Source organism: Rhinolophus sinicus, linkage group LG06 (genome assembly GCF_036562045.2).
Source record: "Rhinolophus sinicus isolate RSC01 linkage group LG06, ASM3656204v1, whole genome shotgun sequence".
NCBI classification, from domain to species: Eukaryota; Metazoa; Chordata; class Mammalia; order Chiroptera; family Rhinolophidae; genus Rhinolophus; species Rhinolophus sinicus.
The window spans coordinates 81473849-81497146 of record NC_133756.1 but is presented as its reverse complement, the minus strand read 5'-3'; the positions used below and the strand labels follow the sequence as shown (position 1 = coordinate 81497146).

The 23298-nt window shown below is 42.3% G+C and overlaps 2 protein-coding genes across 5 annotated transcripts in view; one reads left to right on the top strand and one right to left on the bottom strand.

Annotated features, from left to right (window-relative positions):
* CD3E (CD3 epsilon subunit of T-cell receptor complex) overlaps window positions 1-14001 on the top strand; it is a 67198-nt gene extending 53197 nt beyond the window's left edge. Inside the window, exons 1-9 of one of the 2 annotated variants that reach the window (XM_019716280.2) lie at window positions 3246-3388; window positions 3500-3608; window positions 5547-5567; window positions 7031-7045; window positions 8551-8571; window positions 10672-10899; window positions 11721-11888; window positions 12432-12478; window positions 13349-14001. In XM_019716280.2, coding sequence (XP_019571839.2) covers window positions 3560-3608; window positions 5547-5567; window positions 7031-7045; window positions 8551-8571; window positions 10672-10899; window positions 11721-11888; window positions 12432-12478; window positions 13349-13405 — 606 coding nt within the window. In that variant the 5' untranslated portion in view covers window positions 3246-3388; window positions 3500-3559 and the 3' untranslated portion in view covers window positions 13406-14001. Of the gene's footprint in view, window positions 1-3245; window positions 3389-3499; window positions 3609-5546; window positions 5568-7030; window positions 7046-8550; window positions 8572-10671; window positions 10900-11720; window positions 11889-12431; window positions 12479-13348 lie in introns of those variants that run through there. The other variant, XM_019716281.2, reaches the window with a different exon arrangement.
* A 4032-nt stretch (window positions 14002-18033) lies between these two features.
* CD3D (CD3 delta subunit of T-cell receptor complex) lies at window positions 18034-23248 on the bottom strand. Of its 3 annotated transcripts, none has more exons than XM_019716350.2 (5): window positions 23090-23248; window positions 21260-21469; window positions 20718-20849; window positions 20430-20473; window positions 18034-20208 (listed from the first exon to the last, which is right to left on the bottom strand). In XM_019716350.2, the coding sequence occupies exons 1-5, from the start codon at window positions 23142-23144 to the stop codon at window positions 20143-20145; spliced, it is 507 nt and encodes a 168-aa protein (XP_019571909.1). In that variant the 5' UTR covers window positions 23145-23248; the 3' UTR covers window positions 18034-20142. The 3 variants fall into 3 exon arrangements, with proteins under 3 accessions (XP_019571909.1, XP_019571910.1, XP_074191509.1); XM_019716351.2 differs by having other exon boundaries at window positions 21260-21370; window positions 23090-23240; XM_074335408.1 differs by lacking the exon at window positions 21260-21469 and having other exon boundaries at window positions 20055-20208; window positions 23090-23243.
* Window positions 23249-23298: the final 50 nt, after the last annotated feature.

Here is a 23298-nt window from a genome sequence, read left to right as displayed (position 1 = left end):
TCCGGTTCCCCTTCCCCAATAAAAATCTTTAAAAAAAAAAAAAAAAAAAGAATGGGGTGAAATTATCATATAGCAATTAGAGCAGTACAAGGGTAAACTGTGTGTGCTGTGTTCTCTGACCCACATCCACCCTTGAGGACTACTCACTCCCACACCTGCTAGGATTGTGTCCCTGAGGGTCACAGCTGAGCCTTTTCCCAGGAATTGTCCTCAGTAAAGCAGCTGCCTCCCCCAAATTCACACTCCCTCCCTGGGAACAGCTGACATGGAAGACTAGATGATCTTCCTTAATTGAGGACCATACTGAAGGGTAGTCCCAGCCCTCATGAGAACACTCCATGGGATTGGCTGAGGTCTCTGTTGCTACCTCATTGTAGTTCACCTTCTCCCTCTGCCCAGTCCTGCTTCCTCTCCTTACAGGTGCTGTTCCAGCACTCCCTCAGGGAGCCGCCTGCACACAAATCTTCATCTCAAAGTTTGTTTCCCAGAGAACTCGAATGATGACAGTGCATATTTAGAGATAAGAAAGTAACCACCAGAAGAAACGTTTACAAAGTTCAAAGTGGTTTTCTCTAGGAAGAGGAATAGGGCTGAGGCAAGGTTGGGCAGGGGACTGTTGTTCCATACAGAGGGTGCCAAAAAAATGTATACTCATTTTAAGAAGGAAAAAAACTGTATTAAAATTGTAATACTCAATACGTACCAAAAACAAAATATGAATACAAGTCATGTTTGACTTCCACAATTACAAGAGGTGCTCAAAGTGGTTAGCATCTGCATAATTTTAATATAACTTTTTCCTTTCTTAAAATGTGTGTACATTTTTTTGGCACCCTCTTTATATACTTTTCTGTGATCTTTGTTCTTTTTAACATGTGCATATATTATTTCCATAATTAACTTTTTCATTTAAAATGTTTTAAGGAATTTTATACTGTTACTTCCATTTTAAACCTTTCAATTGCTTTCCATTGGCCTTACAATAATCCTTAAGAATCTTTAACAAGGCTTGTAAATTCCACCCCATCTGGCCCCTAAGTTTCCTGTCCCTTTTTTTTTTTATTTTTTATTTTTTATTTTTTTTGCCATTCCCCCTCACTCTCAGTTACCTGCCTTTCTGGACTTCCAGGTTTTTTTGTTTTTTGTTTTTTTTACCTAAACCATACGGTGCTATATTTGTGGCATAGATATTATATATAAAAACATTAGAATAAGTGTTATTTTTCTTTGGCATGTAAGAAATGAGACTCAGATAACCTACCCAAGATCAGATAGAAAGCTAGGTCTCCTGGACTTAGTCACTGCTCTTTTCAGCATATTACATGCTTCCTTTTTTTTTTTTCGGTTCAGGACTATAATTTTATTTTATTTTTTATTGGTTTCAGGTGTACAAAACAATGCAATAGACATTTGTACTCCTCACAAAGTGATACCCACCCTCCCCTAATCTACTACCACTCTAACATCGTATATAGCTGTTACAATTCCATGGACTGTATTCCCTATGCTGCACTCCACATCCTGTGACATATATATATATATATATATATATATATATATATATATATATATATATATATACATATATATATATATTCAAGAAACTACAGATATATATATATCTATATATATATATATCTGTAGTTTCTTGAATGAGCCTCTCTTCAATCTCTGAGCTCTAAACATGCTTCTCCCTCTGTCTGGTCTGTAATATTTTACTTGTCCTCCCCTCCACCTGGCTCACTCCTATTCATCCATCATATTTCAGTTTAGATGTCACCTTCTCAGGGAGACCTCCTCTACCCACTGGACTACATTAGTCCCCTTTTATCGTTCCCACACCACCTGTATTACCTCTTTCTCGGCATCAATCTCCTGAAAAACTCTGTTTACTACCCACATTTCCTTCACCCTTCACGAGGACCGTCTATCATGTTACTGTTGTATCACTAGCACCTACACAGACTGCAGTGTAGTAGACATTAAATGCGTACTAAATCAATGAATCTTGTCAAAATGCTTTCTAGGATTCCAACTCTGTGAAAAATGAGGTAACTTTTCTGAGCCTCAGTTTGCTCAGGTATAAAATGGAGATAAAAATAATACCTATCTTAAAGGGTTGTTGTCGTGCGGGGCGGCCTGCGGGGTCTCAGCTCCCGCTCCCCACATAAGAATGCAGGACATGGTGAGGCCAAAAAGGAACACCCTCGGAGCCATAGGTAGGGGAGTCACACCACTATATTCTCACTGGAGGCTGGATTCACACGACGTGCAACCTGCTGTCCACTTTTTTGCCAACCGACCGACCCCACTTGCTAGCTGCAATCTGCCATGCTAACTGCAATCCACGCTTGCTAGCTCAGCCACCATCTTCTTGCTAGCCCCCATTTGCTGCTAGTGTAGCCACAGCAGTTATACTAGTGGCCAATGGCTCATTGGTTACAGCTGACGGCCAACTACACAGCTGATGACCATCCAAACACAGTTGATGGCCATTTACTACCTGAACCAGCACCTTTCCACGTGAGGCCGAGAGCCTGGAAATTGCACTCCTGGCTCTGTCCCCACAGTTGTTTTGAGGATTAAATGAGATATGTTGGTAAAGCCCTTAACACAGTGCCTGGCACAGAGTAGGCATCTGATTAATGCATGCTTAAAAATAAAGACAGGCTGTATCAGTTTACACTCATGTCAGCAGGCTTTGAGACTGTCACTCTTTACCCTTTCCAACATTGAATACTGTGTTTTTAAATATTTTTATAAATATTACAGGCCAAAAAAAAAATGGCATCTCATGGTTTTAAGCCAACATATATTTCCAAGCCAACAGCTTGTGTTAATAAGACAGCTGCACCTTGCTGCTCCAAGCCTGGTACACTATAAAGAAAACAACTATTCGGTGCTCCCCTCTCTTCCTGCCACAGCTAGTTTGGGGGGAGAGGTATCTGAGAACAGAGTCCACAAATATATGGTAATGGAAAGAGAACTGACTCTGGGTCTTGAACACACAATGTGATATATAGATGATGTATTATAGAATTGTACACTTGAAACCTACATAATTTTACTAACCATTGTCACCCCAGTAAATTTAATTTTAAAAAGAGAGAGAGAATGAAGCCCCAAATGTGGAGGTGCCCTGTGCAAAGCCTGGGCGGCTGAACTACAGGTATTTCTCATTGTAGCTTCAGTTTCTGCCAATCTTCTTGTCTGTCATATGGGAAGATATGGGGCCCAACTCTCCCCAGCCAACCCAGGTGGTTGCCTCTGCGTTAAACGTTTCCAAGTGACGTAGAAACCTGCAGGCCCAGAGGCCCCTCCACACTTCCTGTGTGGGGTTCAGAAACCCGCTTCCCCTCCCAGCCTTAGGTGCCTGCTTCGGAAAATGGTGAGTCTCCCTCTCACAAAGCCGCTTTTTTAATCCCAGCATTGGGAACAATGGCCCTAGGGTCTTCATCTTCAGCGGGATTTTGAAAAAGTCCTTTGGTTTCTTTTTCAGAAGTAATAAGCCAACTGGCCTCCGCCATCTTAGCTAGAGTAAGTGTCCAGTGAGAGAAGGATGCAGTCAGGAAATCTCTGGAGAGTTCTGGGACTCTGCCTCTTATCAGGTGAGTAGGATGAAATGAAAAAGGGTGGTGTTTCTCCAGACCATGGGAAGGCTCACAGCCTAACCTGGTGCTGCCCAGTGGTACCAAGGGGCCTCATGTACTAGAAAGATGTAAGGAACTGTGTAATGTTAGCATAGGGAACTAGGGTTGGAGGCTAATGGAGACGCGTGCCCCAGGCACCTGGGAGATCTTTCAGGAAACAGCCAAAGAAAAGCAGTTGGGATGATCATATCTACTGAAAACAAAGTTGTCTCTATGCCTTCAAGAATGAGCTTGTTCTGTCTTAAGGAACTACCCAGCCCTTAAGAACTAACACAAAAGAGATTATAAAAGCAAAGTAAGCATAGCACCTTGTTGTGAGGAGACTACGTAGTTGAACCCAGACTCTGCACAGGGTATGGCAAACTTTGTATCTGAGATAATAAAACACTTTATAATTTCAGTCCTTTTCAGTTAATCAATAGCTTTCAATTAGTTTAGTTCTTTATGAAGCAAAGTGAAATATAAATTGATAAATAACCAAGAGCATTTCCATATCTCATGTAAGATAGATTTTTTTTTAAGTTACCATTTATTGAGTTCCAGATACCATGTAAAAAAATTCTTTACATGTGTTAACTAATTTAAATCTTACCTCCACGTTGGAAGGTAAACATCACATCCCCTATTTTATAGAAGAAGAAATTGATACTCAAAGAATTTAAATGACTTGTTTAAAACCATACAGTAAGTGCTAAAGCTGATGTAGGAAATCAGAACTGTCTGTGTACAAGAACTTTACTCTTAATGACTAAACTACAGGGAGCAAAATGGCTCACAATGGTTTTACTTCAGAGACCTAAAAAATGCTATCACAGCTAAGGCACCGATCTCAGAACCACAGCCATGTCTGCACTTCCTGCTTCATCTTGGGTTTCTCAAGCTTGAATGTACACACAAATCACCTGGGGATCTTGTTAAACTGTAGCTTCTGCTACAACAGGCCTGGATTAGAGATTGCGATTCTGTATTTTTAATAATCTCTCAGGCTTATTAGTTTGCTACTGGTCCAAGGAAAACATTTCGAGTGTCAAGGTGTGCCTCCTGCAGAAAGTAATCAGGCATTTTCTTAGAGGCCCTATAGTATAACTATGTTTTTCAGAGAGAGAGAGAGAGAGAGAGAGAGAATACGAATATCAAAGAATCAAAGACCCAAGCATCTCCAGCGATTTGGCCTCATGAGAATGTTCCTAGTCTGCTTTGGGTATGGGGTGTGGGGAGATATGTGTCACCCAGTGTAAAGGCTATTGGTAAAAGAGAGGGCCAGGTATACAGAAAACTTTCAGACAAATTCAGGAAAACTGGTCGTTGTAATCCTAGTTATTGCTGAGTGAGGGGATCTGAAGGGCCCAGTGGAAATGTGATGAGGCTCTTCAGTGCACAGGCTATAGCTGATGAGTAATCAGAGTTTCAAATATTTTCATCTCTATCTCACACACAAAACAAATGGAAAAACTGAACCATCAACCAGAAAACAGGAGCCAGAGATGGAACAAAAATCTCAATGTTTGTGTGTAACCAAGAGCTTGTTTTTCTTCCACAGTCAGAGACCAATTTTCAAAATGGAGGGGTGGCTGCAAAATTCTTTTTCTATTTCTCTAGTCACCCAAAAAGCAGCCCCAAACATTTCTAACTTCTGTTTGTCAAATATTGCGTGTTCATGTTTAATGCTGGAAGAAGCTTGCTTGCTCTGTTTCATCCCAAATTCATCCCTGGTTAATAATACTCAGCAGCATGTGTCAATCATCTGGGCTACAGGATTGACTGTGATCCAGCAGTGTTTGCGAAGGACTTTAGATGTTCCGAAATGGTCAGACAAGACCCCAGCACTTTTTCTGCTTAGAATTTCAGCACTCACAACATTTACTAACTCTCTTTTTCTTATTATTTAATTTCTAGTTGGTGCTTGGGGGCAAGAAGGTAAGATATGCTTTCTTTTCTTGTCATGAATTCAGCCCAGCTTTGTTTGTATTTATGAGGGGAGCTTTCTCTAGACCTCCCACCGAACTTCCACAGAGACCAATGAAAGGGTCTCTACCATCTTCTCCTTTGCCTCTTCTTCCTAAGTCTAGAGATAGTTCTGGCTGTAACAAACAAGAGGTAAACAACACAGATCATAGGAAATAATGAGTCTTAACTATTCAAAATAAAAAAAATTGAGGCTGCTAAATTAAGTTGAAAGTGCCAATGGTTTTCATTTGCTTGCATTTCACATTTCATGTGAGATTTTGTAGAGGGTATGTGCTTTGGATGCATGAATGGGGATGCAGCAAATAAGCCTCTGGAGCAGCATTTGAACACACATTCAGAACTACATGTCCAAATACTCTGAGTGTGTGTGTGCATGTGTGTTCATGTGTGTACATGCATATGGGTGTACCTGGCCAGGACTTAATTTCTCAATCATAGCAGTGGAGTCAAGAGTGTCCCAATATTGGAAGTCTTTCTATTCAATCAGCTCCTCCAAACTGAGTAAACCAATTTTGTATTTAAAAGTGGTCATGCTGCCAGGCTCTACTCTGTTGCACTGCCTAATATGTAGTATAGTTGGGATTTTTTTTTTTTTTTTACCATGCAGCATGTTTAATGTTACATTATTGGCAAAAGCACTGATATGCTTCAGGATAAGTCCCCTCTTCTGCCAGATATTGCCATTTAGAGTTAATTTTTGGTTATCATTTGATTGATCCCCAGTGTAGACCTGTTTTTTCTAGCTTTATCGAGATATAATTGACATATAACATGGTTAAGTTTAAGGCATATATATATATATATATATATATATATATATATATATATATATTCAGCAGAATTTTAATACAGTTTTTTCTTTTCTTAAAGTGCGTATACTTTTTTTACACCTTCTGTAGTATATATATATATATATATATATATACATATACATATATATACATATATATGTATATATATATATGTACACCGAGGGTGCCAAAAAATTGTATACAAGTGGGCACTTTGGTCAACGTTGCTCAAGCAATAGTTTGCTGTAATCAGAAGTGTCTGGACGCTGATGGGAACCACTCTGAGCACCTCTTGTAACTGCAGAAGTCACACGTGATTTGTATTCATCTTTTATTATTGGTATATATTGAGTAGTATAATTTTAATAGAGTTTTCCTTTCTTGAAATGTGTATACATTTTTTTGGCATTCTCTGTATATGATTACTTAGAATCCATTTTTCTAAATAGCCATCAGTTGTTTAAGGACGTATGGCTCAAAATTGCTTTTCATGTACAGCTATGGGAATTTGAAGATCCATTGTTTTTTAAAGGAAGGAAGAGTCCTAACTCATGGGAGCAAGATCTGATCTTAGTAGCTGATAGAAGTATTTCTAATGATTTTTTATCATTTCTTTTTCAGACAATGAAGTTGCTGGTAAGAGGATTTTTGTTCTATACAACCTCTTTTCAAGTGTGGAACAAAATGGTCGTAGAGGACAATCACCACACCAAACACTGAGAACCAGAACTAATAGAGGGAAAATACAAGTATCTTGCAATAGAATATGTATGGGATGTGCCTATGTTTGTTTGTTTGTTGCTAACTGTCATGTCTAATTATAGCTGAGAGTAATATGTATCCCTGAGCATACATTCAGGGAAGAGAGTTGGAGCCACCACAAGTTTTTGTGTAAATCATGAGCTCATTAAAGGCAGAAACAGTGTCTCATTTACCTGGCCCAGTGCCTGGCACAGAGTAAATGTACACTTTTTGAATGAAAAAATGATCATACACATGAATGCATCACTAATTCCCTCCCTTCAAGAAGTTGGTCTTGTGTGAGACATAAATAATTGATAATATAATGTGATATGGGTAGATACAGAGTAAAATAAAACATAAAGAGTGAAGTGGTCAACTCTGCAGAGAGTAGTTGGGAAAGGCTCCCCAGAGCAGGAGATTCTTGAGCTGAGTTTTAAAGGCTGAGTTTGTATTTTAGGGAAGAAGATTTTAGGCAGAGGAGGCAAGGCTGTGTAGTCTGAGGTTAAGGGTCCAACTCTGAAGTTATACAGCCGTATCTGAATCCTGGCTGGACTCTTACTTGCTGATTTTCTTTGAATAATTTATTTAACTTCTCTGTGCCACAGCATCATCATGTGTAAAATTGAAGTAATAATGATACTTAACTTGTAGTATTGATATGAGGGTTGAATGAGTAACTCACTTAGAACATTATCTGGCATATAGAAGGCAGTAGGTAAATTTTAGCTATTATTATGTAGGAAGCATGCAGACTAGATAATAAGCATTAAAGTTTATTAACATGTATGTTCTAGGTATTGCCCTGAATATTTTACCTGAATTTCCTCTTCTAACTCGACCATCCCTATTCTACAGATAAGAAAACCAACATTAGAAAATAAATAAATAGTCCAATCACAGAGATAAATATAAATGCAGATGCAGCTGATACTGAGGCTCATTTTCTTAACCATTATGAAACACTGTCTCCAGATGTATGTAACATCTTTATGAGCATACATCCTATTTCTCAGCATAAATATCTAGGTCCTTGGATGAGCATGTGTAAGTCTAAGCTCTGCTACTAAATTTGTACCAATAAAAGTTGTAAACAATTTTCTTTACATTTCTTTTTCAAACAAACACACTAAGCAGAGTGAAATGTCTGTTTACTTTTAAATTATTGTATTTATGATTTCTAGTATATTTAACATTTCTAAAAAATATCAGTGCTGAAAAATTATTTCTAAGTCAAAATAATATCATCTGGGCTACAGGATTGACTGTGATCCAGCAGTGTTTGCGAAGGACTTTAGATGTTCCGAAATGGTCAGGCACGACCACAGCACTTTTTCTGCTTAGAATTTCAGCACTCACAACATTTACTAACTCTCTTTTTCTTATTATTTAATTTCTAGTTGATGCTTGGGAGCAAAAAGGTAAGATATGCTTTCTTTTCTTGTCATGAATTCAGCCCAGCTTTGTTTGTATTTATGAGGGGAGCTTTCTCTAGACCTCCCACCGAACTTCCACAGAGACCAATGAAAGGGTCTCTACCATCTTCTCCTTTGCCTCTTCTTCCTAAGTCTAGAGATAGTTCTGGCTGTAACAAACAAGAGGTAAACAACAGAGATCATAGGGAATAGTGAGTTTTAACTATCCAAAAGAAAAAAAAAAATTGAGGCTGCTAAATTAAGTTGAAAGTGCCAATGGTTTTCATTTGCTTGCATTTCATATGTGATGTGAGATTTTGTATAGGGTATGTGGCTTGAATGCATGAACGAGGATGCAGCAAATAAGCCTCTGGAGCAACATTTGAACACACATTCAGAACCACATGCCAACTATCTGTTGTCATTATACTCAATTCCCAATTATTAGCAAGACAGAATGACTTGCTTACATTCTGTGTGATCTCAGCCGGAGAGCTGCCTGAGCAACTGGGTCAGAACTCAGTTCTGTTCTCCGTTGTAGCAGGACCTAAGAAGGAAAGGAAGAAAGTAACTAACATTTTTTTCTTGAGCATCTGCTGTGCTCCGTCCATTTTCACCTTCATCATCCATGTAATTCTCACAGATACCCTGTGAGATAGATGTTTTATCTCCATTTTCCAGATGAAGAAACTGAGGCTCAAAGAATTTATATGTCTTGCGCTTGGTCACAAAGCCTAAGGCAGATCTGGAATTCAAACACAGGGCTTCTGACTCAGTCCAGGGACCTTTCCCCAGCAGCATACTGTAGCAAACACTGCCAACAAAGAGAGGGCTATCTCTGAGCACCACCACTTCTCCTCTCTTGCAGCTGTCACACCCAGGCTCAAACATTGCCTAGTGCTGCCCAGTGTCCCTGCCACAAGTCTTCCAGGAAATGAGGATACACCCCAGCCCCACATTCCTGGGGCAAATTTGCCTGCTATGGGGACTGTGGCTGGATCCCCAAGTGCTATTAATGGATTTCAGTTGTCCACTCCAATAGTTCTTCCCTCTAACAAAAATAATTGAAAGTTGATTATACTCAGGGATATTTAAAATAAAGCCCTCTTTTATTGGAATAACCATTCACTTAAAACGTGTATTGCGCATCACATAATTTAAGGGCAATAACAGAAAAATGGTGCAGAATAAGAAGAAAGATGTTTGATCTTTATTATGAGAGATTCTGTTGGTTATAACAAAGAACTCCTGATTAATGAAAAATGGGTAAGCCCAGGAATCAGCGATTCAAAAATGTGAAGGTCTCTATCTCTGAGAAGACCCTTTCAAATCTGTCTGGAATATGATTGTTGCTAATGCAAGAAGATAAGCTTGAAGACTTCTAGGACTTTTTCAGCTTTAGGATTTGAAGGCTTTCTGAGCTTCAGTGGATCTAGATCAAGAAGCACATGCTGGTATATTCTCAGTTTGATGTATCTGAGTTGTATCTATAACCTTACCTCATGGGCTAACTACACACTCGTATCTCCCCTTTAAGGCCCTAAAGGATGGGACCTCTGGGAATTCTTGGAGATTGTGTCCAGTCCTACTTAAAAATTTTACCTACAATTTAAATTTAAACCAAGGTTATTTTCTTGCCATTCTTTCATTTTTTCCATTTTCAAGTGAATTTGCATATATACTGAAAAGTAAGTTTATCAGTCTTTTATGCATGCGGTATCTGAGGACGCAGGTCAGTGTGGATAGAAGAGAAGAAATTGATTGAGAGAGATCAACCCCAAGAACTGAGGTCCTCCCAACATCATATTTCCAACTCCCATTTTAGAAACCTTCCAAATAGGGACTTTTATAGGTTTCTCTTTACTTCTAGCCTCCCCTTCCCAAGTTCCCATGTCCATGCCTAAACTCTGAAGGCACCTTCAAAAGGTTCTTTAGTCTCCCTTTCATACCCTCTATCCAGCAGAATTCCCTTTTGACAAGAAAATCTAAGACCTGCATGACAGAGGACTTTCTGCATTTGGTTGGTTCTTTTGTTACTAATTTGTCTTTTCTGAAATCTTATTGGTTTCATCTTCTAATTTCCCTTCTCTTCTCTCCCATTTCCAGCATATAAAATCTCAATCTCTGGAACCAGGGTATTGTTGACATGCCCTGAGGATTCTGGGTCTGAGAAAATAATATGGGAAAAAAATGATGAAAAGGTACCTACTAGTCCTGAGGGCCAGCAATTATTATCAGTGGATAATTTTTCAGAAGCGGATGACAGTGGTTATTATTCCTGCTACATAAGTACATCAAAGAACCGTCGCAGTTTTCTCTACCTGAAAGCAAGAGGTAATATAAGTCTCCTGCACAAGCACTACCAGATTCTTTAGGGAGGACCATTTCAAAAGGGCATTCTCAATTATTTCCCCTAACCCAACTCACAGTCCCCTGGAATCTTTGTGTTTCTCCTATACTCAGTACTGGGACTCTCTGAGGCCACACAGTATCAGTGTTTCCTGAAACATAGATTGAATACCAATACGGGAATGTCTGGGTAAGCTCAGTCAGCGCTTGATCTAAAACAACCCGAGGAACAGGATTGGGTCACTTGTATTACAGTATATCCAGAATGATGGCACACTGATATGAGTTCATCTGATGCTTTATCCAGAGATAAATTCTTCAGGAAGAAAGGAGACTCAGAGCTACGATAATAAAATGTCATAAGCTAAGGCATAATAACAAACAATAATGATAACTAACATTTTCTGAGTGCTTATTAAGTTTTAAGCACTATACCAAACACTTGGCATGCCTTGAGGATTCTGGATCTGAGACAATAATATGGATTGTTTTCCTGTAATCCTCTCAACAACCATATGAGTTAAGTACTATTTTATTCCCACTTTATAGATGAGGGAACAGAGTCTTTGTGAGTTGAAAATACATTTCACAATTCTCACAGCTGGTGACTAATGGAGCTGGAACTGGAACCCAGACTGTCTGATGCCAGAGCTTCTACCCAGAACAGCCATACTTTGCTTGTGGTTATTGAAAGGGAGGGCTCTGGCATGGCCAGCATGTGAGTATTGAAGGGAGAATCACCTTCATTTGTGTCTTCCTTTTTCGGTGAATTTTCCTCTTCTCCCCATCCCCCCACCCCCGCGAAGTATGTGAGAACTGCGTGGAGGTGGACCTGATGGCTGTGGCCGCGATCATCATAGGCGACATCTGTGTCACTCTGGGCCTGCTGCTGCTGGTGTATTACTGGAGCAAGAACAGAAAGGCCAAGGCCAAACCTGTGACCAGAGGAGCGGGTGCTGGGGGCAGGCCCAGGGGTAAGACCATGAAGTGGGGTTAAAAGACATTCCCACCAAGGGGGATGTCCAGCCTGGGCCAGGATGGGCAGCAAGTCCATGGCTAGGTCAAGACAGCTTCTATAGAATATTCACCATGTTGCCAAGATCTCAACAGAAGCTTTCACATCACAGGTCACTCTTCTCCTTCCCATCTTAAAAAAGTATACAAAAGTTTGTTAACAGGATGTGCTTCCTCAAATGCCTGTCAGTATTCTGGAATAATCAGATTTCACCCCTAATCTGTGGGGAGAGAGACCTCTGGAAATTACTTTCTGCCTTTTCTTTTCCCTTCTTCAATGAGAAAGGAAACAGTGGAAGAACCTTAAGCTGAGGAAAGTCACAAAATGATAAGAACAATATGGGAGGTGTTAGTGATGAAGGAAAGAAAAGAGAACGTGGCTGGAAAAAAGAGAGAAGTAGAGGAGAGAACAAAGGGGTTTGCCATCCTTCACCTGGGTCTCATTGCCACAACACTGGCATTCCTGCATGGAAACAAACCCTTCCCCCCTCTCTCCTCTGCAGGACAAAACAAAGAGAGGCCACCACCTGTTCCTAATCCAGACTATGAGGTAACAAGGGATAGAGTGGGGAGAAGGGGGTAAGCGGGACCATCCATCTGGCCTGCCAAACGCTTCAAAGCCCCTCACTCAGTCTCCAGAACAGCCCACCATGTGACTGCCTTTGCCTCCTTCATGGTAGAGCAAGACTATCTCAAAGTCTGCATGGCTTCCACCACCAACGAGTGGTGGTGGTGGGAGAGAGTGACACTCCTCTTTCAGTCTTCTTTTTTTTTTTTTTAAATTCATTAGCTGGGACACGGCGATGGGAAATACCATATATGTAAATGCTAACATGATAAACTCAGGACTGATGTTCCACCAGAATGCACCAGGACAGTCATACCAGTTATTGTATTATTAAAATACTCCATTGGTAAATAGCCCCAAGTTTCCTCCACCTTCAACACACAGTGCCAGAATTAACAGACTCTCCCCCACTGGACTGCCTCTTGTTTTGGCAACTGAAGAGTTAATAGCAGAGAACCATCACGATTGTTCTGATTGGTTGCTGCGTGTATACTACCAATTGTTAAATATTTTGAATATCACACTTGGACAAATTCAACAAATACTTACTGAGCACTGGCCAAGCATGTGGTATTCACTCTCCCATGAGTGACTTCATTTAATTCTGACAAAGGCCCTGAGAAGTGGGCCTTTAGATTTTCATTTTTGTGATGGGAAAGCTGAAACTCACGGAAGGAGGTGACCAGATCAAGTCTATTGCCAGTCAAAGTCAAGTTAGAGTGTGAGCCTGCCTCCTGACTCCCAGACCAAAGTTCTTTCTAATGTACTAAAACTAGATCTTCAGAGACTGTCCTTTTTTAGGAACCACTTCCTGCTGCCCTGCTGACCACCCCCCCTCTATTCCACCCCCAGCCCATCCGGAAAGGCCAGCGGGACCTGTACTCTGGCCTGAATCAGAGAGGCATCTGACAGCTCCTGAGGACCCCGCCTCCCATTGGCCCAGGCCTGGCTCTCCTCCAGGCACCCTGCTGCTCCCTGTTCCCTGGGCAATTCTTGGACTCCACAGAATTGTTCCTCTGCCTTTTATGGAAGTCACACTTGCAGCCTTGTCCCCAGCTCCCTCTTTCCGCCTTCTCTGCTGGTGACCAGTCCTAGGATATTGCTGTTTCAATGTCCTTTGAAATATCATCGCTACTCACCCCCTCACAGCTGGCCTGCATTCTTGTCAGGACATTTATTTCTGTTTTTCACCACCACCTCCAATTCCTTCCTTCCCTGGTGGATGTTAATTCTCCCTTCGGTTACCTCCTTTTTCCTGTGTGTAAAGCGCCCCATCCCTATTTTATCTACATTTCTATTTTTCCAGCTCTCTCTTTGGCAACTTTCTGTGGGAATAGACTGGATAAATGTTGGCAGAGGTCTTGGCCAAGTCACAGAGCCTGGCCCAGAGCCAGCCCTTTGTTTCCTCTCCCGTCTCCACTGTTGGCCCCTGGATGATAATTTCCATCTCCAGGCTCCTTGTCAGCTGAGAGAGAACAGAAATAAAGTGTATTTGGCTGAAAGAACTGTTGTCCCTCTTTTCTGGGATGCCTCGTTTCCTGAAACAACTCAGGTCCTCCCTACCTTTGACTAAATTCCCGGCCATGATCCCAAAGGCAAGTACAACCTATTTTCACAGTGCTGGAACATTATCTGAAGCTCTCTGTGGAGAGGGCATCAGGGAATAATGAGAGAGAGAGAGAAAAGAGAGAGAGAGAGAGACAGACAGACAGACAGAAATTAATCATTTGACTAACTTTTCTTAGAGAAAAACATCAAGGGTGGCAGAGACTGACAGAATGGTCAGTTCAGAAAATGGGTGAGACAGAAACAGAGACCTTAAAAGGCAGATGAAGGCAGCAGATGAGAAGAGTGGAGGCGTAAGGGCATGGGGGATGGGACACAGGTTTCCACAAGCTGCCTTGGAGGAAGAGATGCAGAGCCAGTGCTGGAGGAAGTGGGGGAAGGAGGTGCTGTCAAGCAGGGCCACGCCCTCCACTCGGAGAGGCAGTAGCCTGCAGCCACAATCAACTGCGGTTTAGCAGCCAGGATGTGGGCTGTGCACTGCCGCTGAGTGAGGGTGAGAGAGGTGCAGCAGCAGCCAGAGGTGAGTGTGGCAGGGCTTCTTAGTCTCCCAGGGCACACGCTCAGCTTGCAGACAGAAGAGGCCAGAGAACTGAGGATCTTTCTTAGTCCAACTCAAACCAGCGGGCTCTCTTCTCTCCCTCTCTTACTCAGAAAACTCCCTGCTGCCCACAGGGCTATTTATGTGTGTGTAACCAGGACTGAAAAAGCCATTTGTGGTTAGCAACCATCCATATACTGTACACACTCAGCCTTGGGCTTATGGCTACAGTTTCTATTTGATGGTCCCTGTCGACACGCTGCTTCTTTCTCTCTAAGTGCTCAACATTCATGTTCACAAGGAGTCTCTGTGATGTTGACCTTCACTAGCTGCTGATCAGCAGGCTGGCCCTGGGGGTGGCAGTTTCGTCCCAGGTACACCTGATGGTGCCCAGTCAGGGGGAGGTGTGGCTCAGTGTCAGCATTTACTGTGCCCTAGAAATTGTGCTTAGAACTTCATGTGCGTTATCTCCTTTAATCCTATGACAACTCGACAGCGTAGATGTTGTTGCCCTTGTTTTACAGATGAGGATGGGGGCACAGAGAGATTAACTCATTTGCCCACGGTGTACAGTTAGTGAGGAACAGAGCTGGAATTAACAGCCAGAACTGTTCAACTCCACTGCTCTGAACAGTTACCCAGGGCCAACTGTGAGCGTAAAGAATGCTCCCAGGCAGCCAGTTATCTCAGTTGGTTAGAGAGCAATGCTCATAACACCAGGGTTGCTGGTTCAATCCCCGCATGGGCCACTGTGAGCCGCACCCTCCACAACTAGACTGAAACAACTACTTGACTTGGAGCTGATGGGTCCTGAAAAAATACACTTAAAATAAATAAAAGTTAAAACAAAAAAACTGTATTTCTAAAAAAAAAAAAAAAAAAGAATACTCTCCATTTTCTTGACTCAAGAGCTCTCTGTATGTAATTGTTTAGGTGTTCCTTCAATGAGTGCTTTTCTAATCACTCATGTGGCAGACCAGCACCATGCTAAGTGGGAAGGGGATACAAATCAACAATTCCAGTCTTCAAGGAGCTTGCAGTCATATAATAGTGCCCAAGCATGCAGGAAGTTAAACAACAGAAGAACAAATGTGATTACACACCCATGAGTGCTACACAGTGTTGTCAGTGTTCTGAGGAGGAACTGACAGAGCTGAGGTAGTGGGGAAAACTCCATGGATGAGGAGAGACTTGATCTGGGCCTTGAAGGGAAAGAGAATTTAAAGACAAAGGAGAAGGCACTCCACTCAATGAAGATGAAATAGATAACATAAATAGTCCTTTAGCTATTAAATAAATTGAATTTACAGTTCAAAACCTTTCCACAAAGAAAAGTCTAGCCCAAGATGGCATCATTGGTAATAAATAATACCAATTCTATACAAACTCTTCCAGAAAATTGAAGAGGGAATACTTCCAACTCATCCAAACTTATCTTGTGTAATTGTTATTTTATGTATCGACTTGGCTGAGCCACAGTACCCACATATTTTGTTGCACACATATAGATGTTGTTGTGAAGGTATTTTTCAGTTGAGCTTAACATTTAAACTAGTAGATTTTGGCTAAAGCAGATTACTCTTTATAAGGTGGGTGAGCCTCATACAATCAGTTGAAAGCCTTAAGAAAAAACAGACTGAGGTCCTCTGAGGAAAAGGGAACTCTCTCTGCCTCTAGACTGCCTTTGGACTCAAGCTGCAACATCAGCTTTTTCCTGGGTCTCCTGCCCGCCCACCCTGTGGACTTTGGACTTTCCAGCCTTCACAATAGCATAAGCCAATTCCTTAAAATCTCTCTCTCTCTCTCTCTCATACACACACACACACACACACACACACACACACACACGCATCCTATTAGTTCTACTTTTGTGGAGACCCCTGACTAATATACTCTGATATCAAAACCGGACAAAGACATTGCAAAAAAAGAAAACTTCAATCAATATCCCTTATAAATAGAGGCACAGATTCTTCACAAAATTTTAGCAAATTTAATATAATAATATATAAAATGGATAATACATAATGACCAAGTACATTTTGATTCAGGAATGCAGGATTCATTTAACAGATCATGCCACCAATATAATTTACCATATTAACAGACTAAAACAGGAAAACCATATAAACATCTATGGATGTAGGAGAAGCACTTGACAATATTCAAAAACTATTTTTGCTAAAAATTCTCAACAAACTAGAAAGGGAAGGAAATATCCTCAACTTGTTAAAGGTCATCTAAGAAAAACCTACAGCCACATCATACTTAATGATGAAAAACAATGCTTTCCCTCTAAAATCACAAACAAGGCAAGAATGTCCTCTCTCCACTTCTATTCAACATTGTACTGGAAGTTCTAGCCAGTGCAATAAGCCAAGAAACTCAAGTAAAACACATCCAGATTGGAAATGGAAAAGTTAAATTGTCTTTATTCACAAACAACATGATCATTTATGTAGAATATCTAATGGAATCTACAAAAACAAAAAGCTACTAGAATTAATAGTTTAAGAAGTTTGCAGGGGGCCGGCCCGGTGGCTCAGGCGGTTAGAGCTCCGTGCTCCTAACTCTGAAGGCTGCCAGTTTGATTCCCACATGGGCCAGTGGGCTCTCAACCACAAGGTTGCCAGTTCAATTCCTCGAGTCCCACAAGGGATGGTGGGCTCTACCTCCTGCAACTAAGATTGAACACGGCACCTTGAGCTGAGCTGCCTCCCGGATGGCTCAGTTGGTTGGAATGTGTCCTCTCAACCACAAGGTTGCCAGTTCGACTCCCGCAAGGGATGGTGGGCTGTGCCCCCTGCAACTAGCAACGGCAACTGGATCTGGAGCTGAGCTGTGCCCCCCACAACTAAGACTGAGAGAACAACAACTTGAAGCTGAACAGAACCCTCCACAACTAAGATTGAAAGGACAACAACTTGACTTGGAGAAAAGTCCTGAAAGTGCACACTGTTCCCCAATAAAATCCTGTTCCCCTTCCCCAATAAAATCTTTAAAAAAAAAAAAAAAAAAAGTTTGCAGGGTGCAAGATCAATATACAAAAAGCAGTTGTATTTCTATATACTATCAATGAACAATTATAAATTGAAATTTTTTAAATACCATATACAATAACATCAAAAAATATAAAATACTTAGGGATAAAATACTGACAAAAGACATTTTGGCTAAAGCAGATTACTTTCATGGATTAGGAGACTCATTATCATCAAGATGTCAATTCTCCCCCAAATTGATCTGTAAATTCAATGCAGTCCTGGTCAGAATACCAGCAGGCATTTTGTAGTGAGAATTTGAGAAGCCAATTCATATGGGAGTGCCAAGGAACTAGAATAGCCAAACTACTTTCTTTAACAGTTGTATCCCACCCATTCCACTTCTGAGTATTTAACCAACAGAAATAAAAGCATATGTCCACACAATTACATATATATAAACGTTCATAGCAACTTTATTTGTAATAGCCTAAAACAGTAAACAACCAAAACAATATCAACAGGTGAATTGATAAACAATCATGTTATATCCATACAATGGAATAATACTGAGTAATAAGAAAGGAATGAACTATTAATAGATGTAACTAGATGGATGAATCTCAAAATAGTTATGATGAGTGTGAGAAGCCAGATCAGAAAAGGGTACATAGTATACTATTTCATTTATGTAAACTGTAGAAAAATAAAAATAAATTTGTAAAAACAGAAAGCAGATCATTCATTGCCTGGACGGCGGGGGGATATGGAAAGGAAGGAGGGAGAGACTGCTTGCAAAGGGGCACAAGGAAACTGTTCAGGGTGTTGGATACGTTCATTATCTTGATTGTGGTGATATTTCACAAGTGTGTTCATATGCCAAAATTTACCAAATTCTATACTTTAAATATATGTGGTTTATTCATGTCAGTTTACCTCAGTAAATTTGTTTTTCAAAAACACACACACACAAAAGGAGAACCAAAAGGGACACAAGGTTCTAGAAGGGTTCAGATGGAGGGCAGTGTTTCTTAACCTTGGCTTCCCTTTAAAATCCTTAAGTCCTGATGACCCAGACCAATAAAAATGGAATCTCTGGGAGTAGAATCACGCAGTCACCAGTACCATTAACGCTCCCCAGGACATTCCAACATGCAGCCAATGTTGAGAAATGTTGAAAGGTATGGGGGCGGCGGTGTAAGAGCGCATGAGAAATACAAGGCAAAAGGAAATGTGCAGGTGTGGGAAGGACACAAGCACTCGTGCAATACAAGCCATGAAAGGGTTGACCAATGGAGGGGTCCAATGTGAAAGCAGGATCTAGAGTTTGGAGGACTATAGTAGTAGGGACATACAGGGTAGGAATAAACCATAACCATGAATGCAGCGTGTGGTATAAGTTGGAAGTTCATTCTGTCTGTACCAAAATTAGGGTCTGTGAATATCTTGAAGAAATAATGGGCAGAATCATCCAGATCTCTGGCTATGTGGTTGGTTAAATTTTTCTCTTTTGGGAACCCTGGTCTAGAAAATGCCACTCACATTAAACTGTCCTGAAGTTCCTTAAATTACTCTTCCTCAGAGAATAAAAGGAGTGGTTCCCACCTATGATAGATGGGAACAAGCATTAAGGATACAAGAGAGTTAAGTGACCTTAACTTTTCCTTTAACCAGAAACTCTCTGAATTGGGGCAGTTTCAGAATCACGAAAGGACTACATGCCTATATTCTTAACAAGTCCCTCAGGGTCCCAAAGTTTCAGAACCACCACCACATCACTACCTAAAGATGACATCTATTGCAAATATCCTAAGCCCCTACCGAGTCTCAAACTCTAGCTTTCCAAGTGAGGGAGAGGAATGATGTGTTTTAATTGATGCAGGGTTTCTGATGTCAGCTTATCATGCAGAAGAGAGGTCAGGGCAGGTTCTGGGGAAAGGAAGATAAATGGTACTGAAGGGGTCTAGGCTGAGACCTCCTCACAGCTAATGGCTGCTGCTCAGTGAGGGTCATAAAGCCAAGGCCAGCCCTTAGCAGAAGTGGAACTTTCTCACACACATTCTCTAAGTCTCGATAAGAAGTGAATCCCAGGGCCTTTGATGTCTCCACCACCTCCGCTAGTGATGTCATGGAAACTTCTGTGTGGCTGGGTCCCTGAAAACAGCAGCTGCTCTCAGCTGTGGTGAGGAAGCCAAAACTCTAGGAGGGTTGTGGTAGGAGGCTGAGTGGAGGCAAAAAGTAGCCAGGGGAGTGTGGTGGGGCGGATCCTGCACCCAGGGAATACACCAAGCCGGGAATGCCAGTGGGCCACAATGTGGTGAAACTGACCATCACACTGTCTATGTGGGGCAGACTAAGGGAAGTGACGGGAAGTAAAGGGAAGTGACCCAGGTGGGCAAGGAAGGCCAGGGCACCACCAAGTCAGGACAACTCCCATGATTTGCCCAGGAGCCTTGAAAAGTCCAGGTGCCTGGTGAGTAAAAGAAGACATCTTTATTGGCTGAGCAAGGAGGAAAGGTACAGTCCATAAGTGGTGCCCCTATACGCCACAGGTCTCAGGTTCACTTGTTCCGAGGCCAGTTTTCACCAAGACGACTGTACTGAGCATCGTTCCGATCTCGAAGGGGCTAAGACATGAGAAGGGGTAACAGTGTGGCAGAGTGAGGACTCTCCTGGGAAGGACCCCAGCAGGTCCCAAAGACGAGAGCTTAGGCCTGACCTTGGCAGACCCCCCGACCCCAGAATTCTCTGTTAGGACCCCTCATACATGCACATAACACCTAGTGTCAGCTTCTCCACCCCCACTTACTCCCCCTCCCATTTTCATCTCTTTCTCCTCAGGGCTCACCTGATAGAGGTGGTCATTCCTCAATAGAGCTTGAGTGTCAGCAGCTAGAAGAACCAGGGAAAGAGAATTATAAAGGGCATAGAGGATGAGAGAGTGAGACCCCGTGAACACTGCAGGGGACCTCAGAAGTCTGCAATAACCAGTTCTAAAAATTCTTATGAGATTGCAAGAGTGACTCCCAGATAAGACTATCCACTGCCAGTTCCATTCCTCAGCATGTGCACTCTCACACCCATACCCACCAACACGCATGCACGTGCACACATATGCTCTATCCCTTCCACTTACCCCTGGAGAGCCTTCCAGTCTCATGTCCAGCAAAGCAGTACACTCCCAAAGCAAGGAGCAGAGTGGCAATGATATCAGTGACAACAATGCCAGCCAGTGTAGCCGAGCCGAGCTCCACACAGTTCTGGCACACTGGGGGAAGAGAGACAAGAGGAGAGGTGGGAACTATCCCTGCCTGCTAGGGCAGCCCGAGGACCTCTCATGCTTCAGATCCTTGGAGGAAGGCCTGCTGATGACCTTCCCATAGCCGCTTCTACCCTTCATCCCAAGGAATCCCTGAGGAGTGCCAAAAAGCAGTCTCAGCTTTATAGGAATTTAGGAACTCAGGAGGCCAAACCACTCTCCCAAATAAGCCCTTACTGCTTGGGTCACAAGGCCCCTACTGCTTTTTCTCCATTAGTTAAGCTCTCTCCAACTCTGAGGGGCACACAATCTGGTTTGTACATTATAAGAGTGACCCCACCTCAGCCTCCTCCTACTAGAAAGTTCTCAAATCCAGAGGCCCCATTTATTCCAACCCAAAGTGTTCAGGAGGCACATACTTCGATAATATACTTGCAAAATAGGTTGATTGACGTCTTTGTGTGTCTCGTTGCACTTATACAATCCTCGTGGGTCCAGAATACGTTTTCCCAAGTTCAGACTTCTGTTTTCTAAGAACATTTTTCCCATCGTTCCCTTTAACCATGTGATGCTGCTTTTGCAATTCAGAAACACTTTGTCCTCAAGTTCCTCCACCTGAAAGGGGCTCACTAGGGAAAAAAAATACCCCGACTGGAGCCAGCACTTGGGTCTAAGCCAGACTTCTTGTTTTGCTGAAGCTCATACTTAAGAAAGACCACTTTGTAAGTCTAGGACAATTTATGGTTTCCAGTGAGAGAGATAGAAGTCACGAGAGAAAGGCTTCGGGAGGCTCCCAATGAACTGCAGGGGCCAGGAAGGACACAAGGATGCAGTCCCAGCAGAGGGCAGGCCCTGATGGACACAGAGCGAAAGAGGAAGCACGGAGCTGGGGTGATCTAAGAACTTTCCTGGAAATGAGTTCAGACCACTGATTGGAAGTAGGAGGGGAGCATACTGAAACACCCAAGAGACAGGGAAAGGCAGAGTGTTCCTCGCTTGAAGATGTCCATGTTTTTCCTCCAGGAAATCTTCTAATTCTACTTCCCAGCCACCGACAATACCCCCACTTCAACTTCTCTCGCTCTTTCTTCCCCCTTTACCTCACCCCAACAACTACCAAGGGAATGGACCTCTCACTGACCAAAGCCTTTCCCGAGGCCAATGATAGTTGGGGGTAGGAGAGAAGCTGGTATGAATTACCAACTTGGTGGTCCAAAAGGGGAGTCAGGGCAAATCCCATGTAAAGATTTTTAGTTTTTCTACCCTTGCTTAAGGGGAGGGGGACAGAAAATTTTTTTTTTGTCAGATCCATTCTTGTGGCTCCACACAAGTCAAGTCTTGTGGTGAGCTTAAGGGCTTGAGGTATATATAGCACCTTTCTAAATCCACAGAAATTGCTTTGACCAAGAGAGCTCCACAGGCCACAGGCACTGGAATCTGTCTCCAATCCAAGGGAAAAGTGGAATCTACATTCTCCCTGAGCTTTAGACTCAGTTACTAATTTGGGTATAAGAGCATCTTCTAGATACCCAATACATCTGAAGCAGGTCAGGAACATATGTGTATATACTCAGGGAGGCATATGTACATCAGATACTTCACATCCTACACTCATGTCTTCCTTGGTGATTTGTTTCCAATAAAAATGCTGGATGTACCAAAGCAGCTGATTCCTAGGGTAACCATTCGTCCCTCTTTGTCTGGGATTGAGGAGGTTCCTGGGACATGGGACTATAACATGGGACTATCAGTTTTAAAACCAGGCAAACACAGATGAGTTAGTCATTCTACTACCCCAAAATCTGCCCTCCATCCTGCTCAATGTAAAGTTAGCTTTTCTCTTAACACGTTCCCCTGAGTGCTAGGACACGGCTCCCGGAGGTAACATAATAATGGCCTAATGACCAAGAGTCCTGGACCCCAGAGGCTACCTACCCTAGAAAGAACAGTGCTCCCATTACCAGGTCTAGGCTCTGGCACCCACATACCACAACATTTCCTACAGATTTCTGACCTAAGGCCATCAGAGAGATGGTCAAGGCCAAGATACACCCCTAACTGGAGTTGATCAAAGCCAAGCCTCATTCCCAGACCCTGCACTTCATCCCAACCCTGCCCTCCTTGACAACCCTGCCTAGTGAATTGAAGCTAGCATTGAAAAGGACTTTCAAGTGGACCTCATTCCAGGTGGTAATGTCCTTATCAGGTCCCTTCTCTAAGATGCTCCCACCCACCTGGAGAAGCCTTACCTTGGAAGAGAAGGACAGACAGTATCAGGCTAGCCAGAAACCTGCTGTGTTTCATCTTGCAACAGAATTCATCCAGTAGATAGACCCAGATCACAGAACTATCAGCCAGGGTGAGAGCTTCCCTCCCCCAACTGACTCACTGGTACCGGAAAAAGTAAAGGGTGGGGGAGGAACTAGAAGACGCCTATTTCTCTGCTCTCTGCCATTGG

Coding starts and splice junctions, on each gene's coding strand:
- CD3D (XM_019716350.2), bottom strand. CDS start 23,144: ATGAAACACAGCAGGTTTCTGGCTAGCCTGATACTGTCTGTCCTTCTC. Junction 20,474..20,717: donor GACTGGAAGGCTCTCCAGGG/GTAAGTGGAAGG, acceptor TGGTTCTTCTAG/CTGCTGACACTCAAGCTCTA. Junction 20,209..20,429: donor GGAATGACCACCTCTATCAG/GTGAGCCCTGAG, acceptor CTCATGTCTTAG/CCCCTTCGAGATCGGAACGA.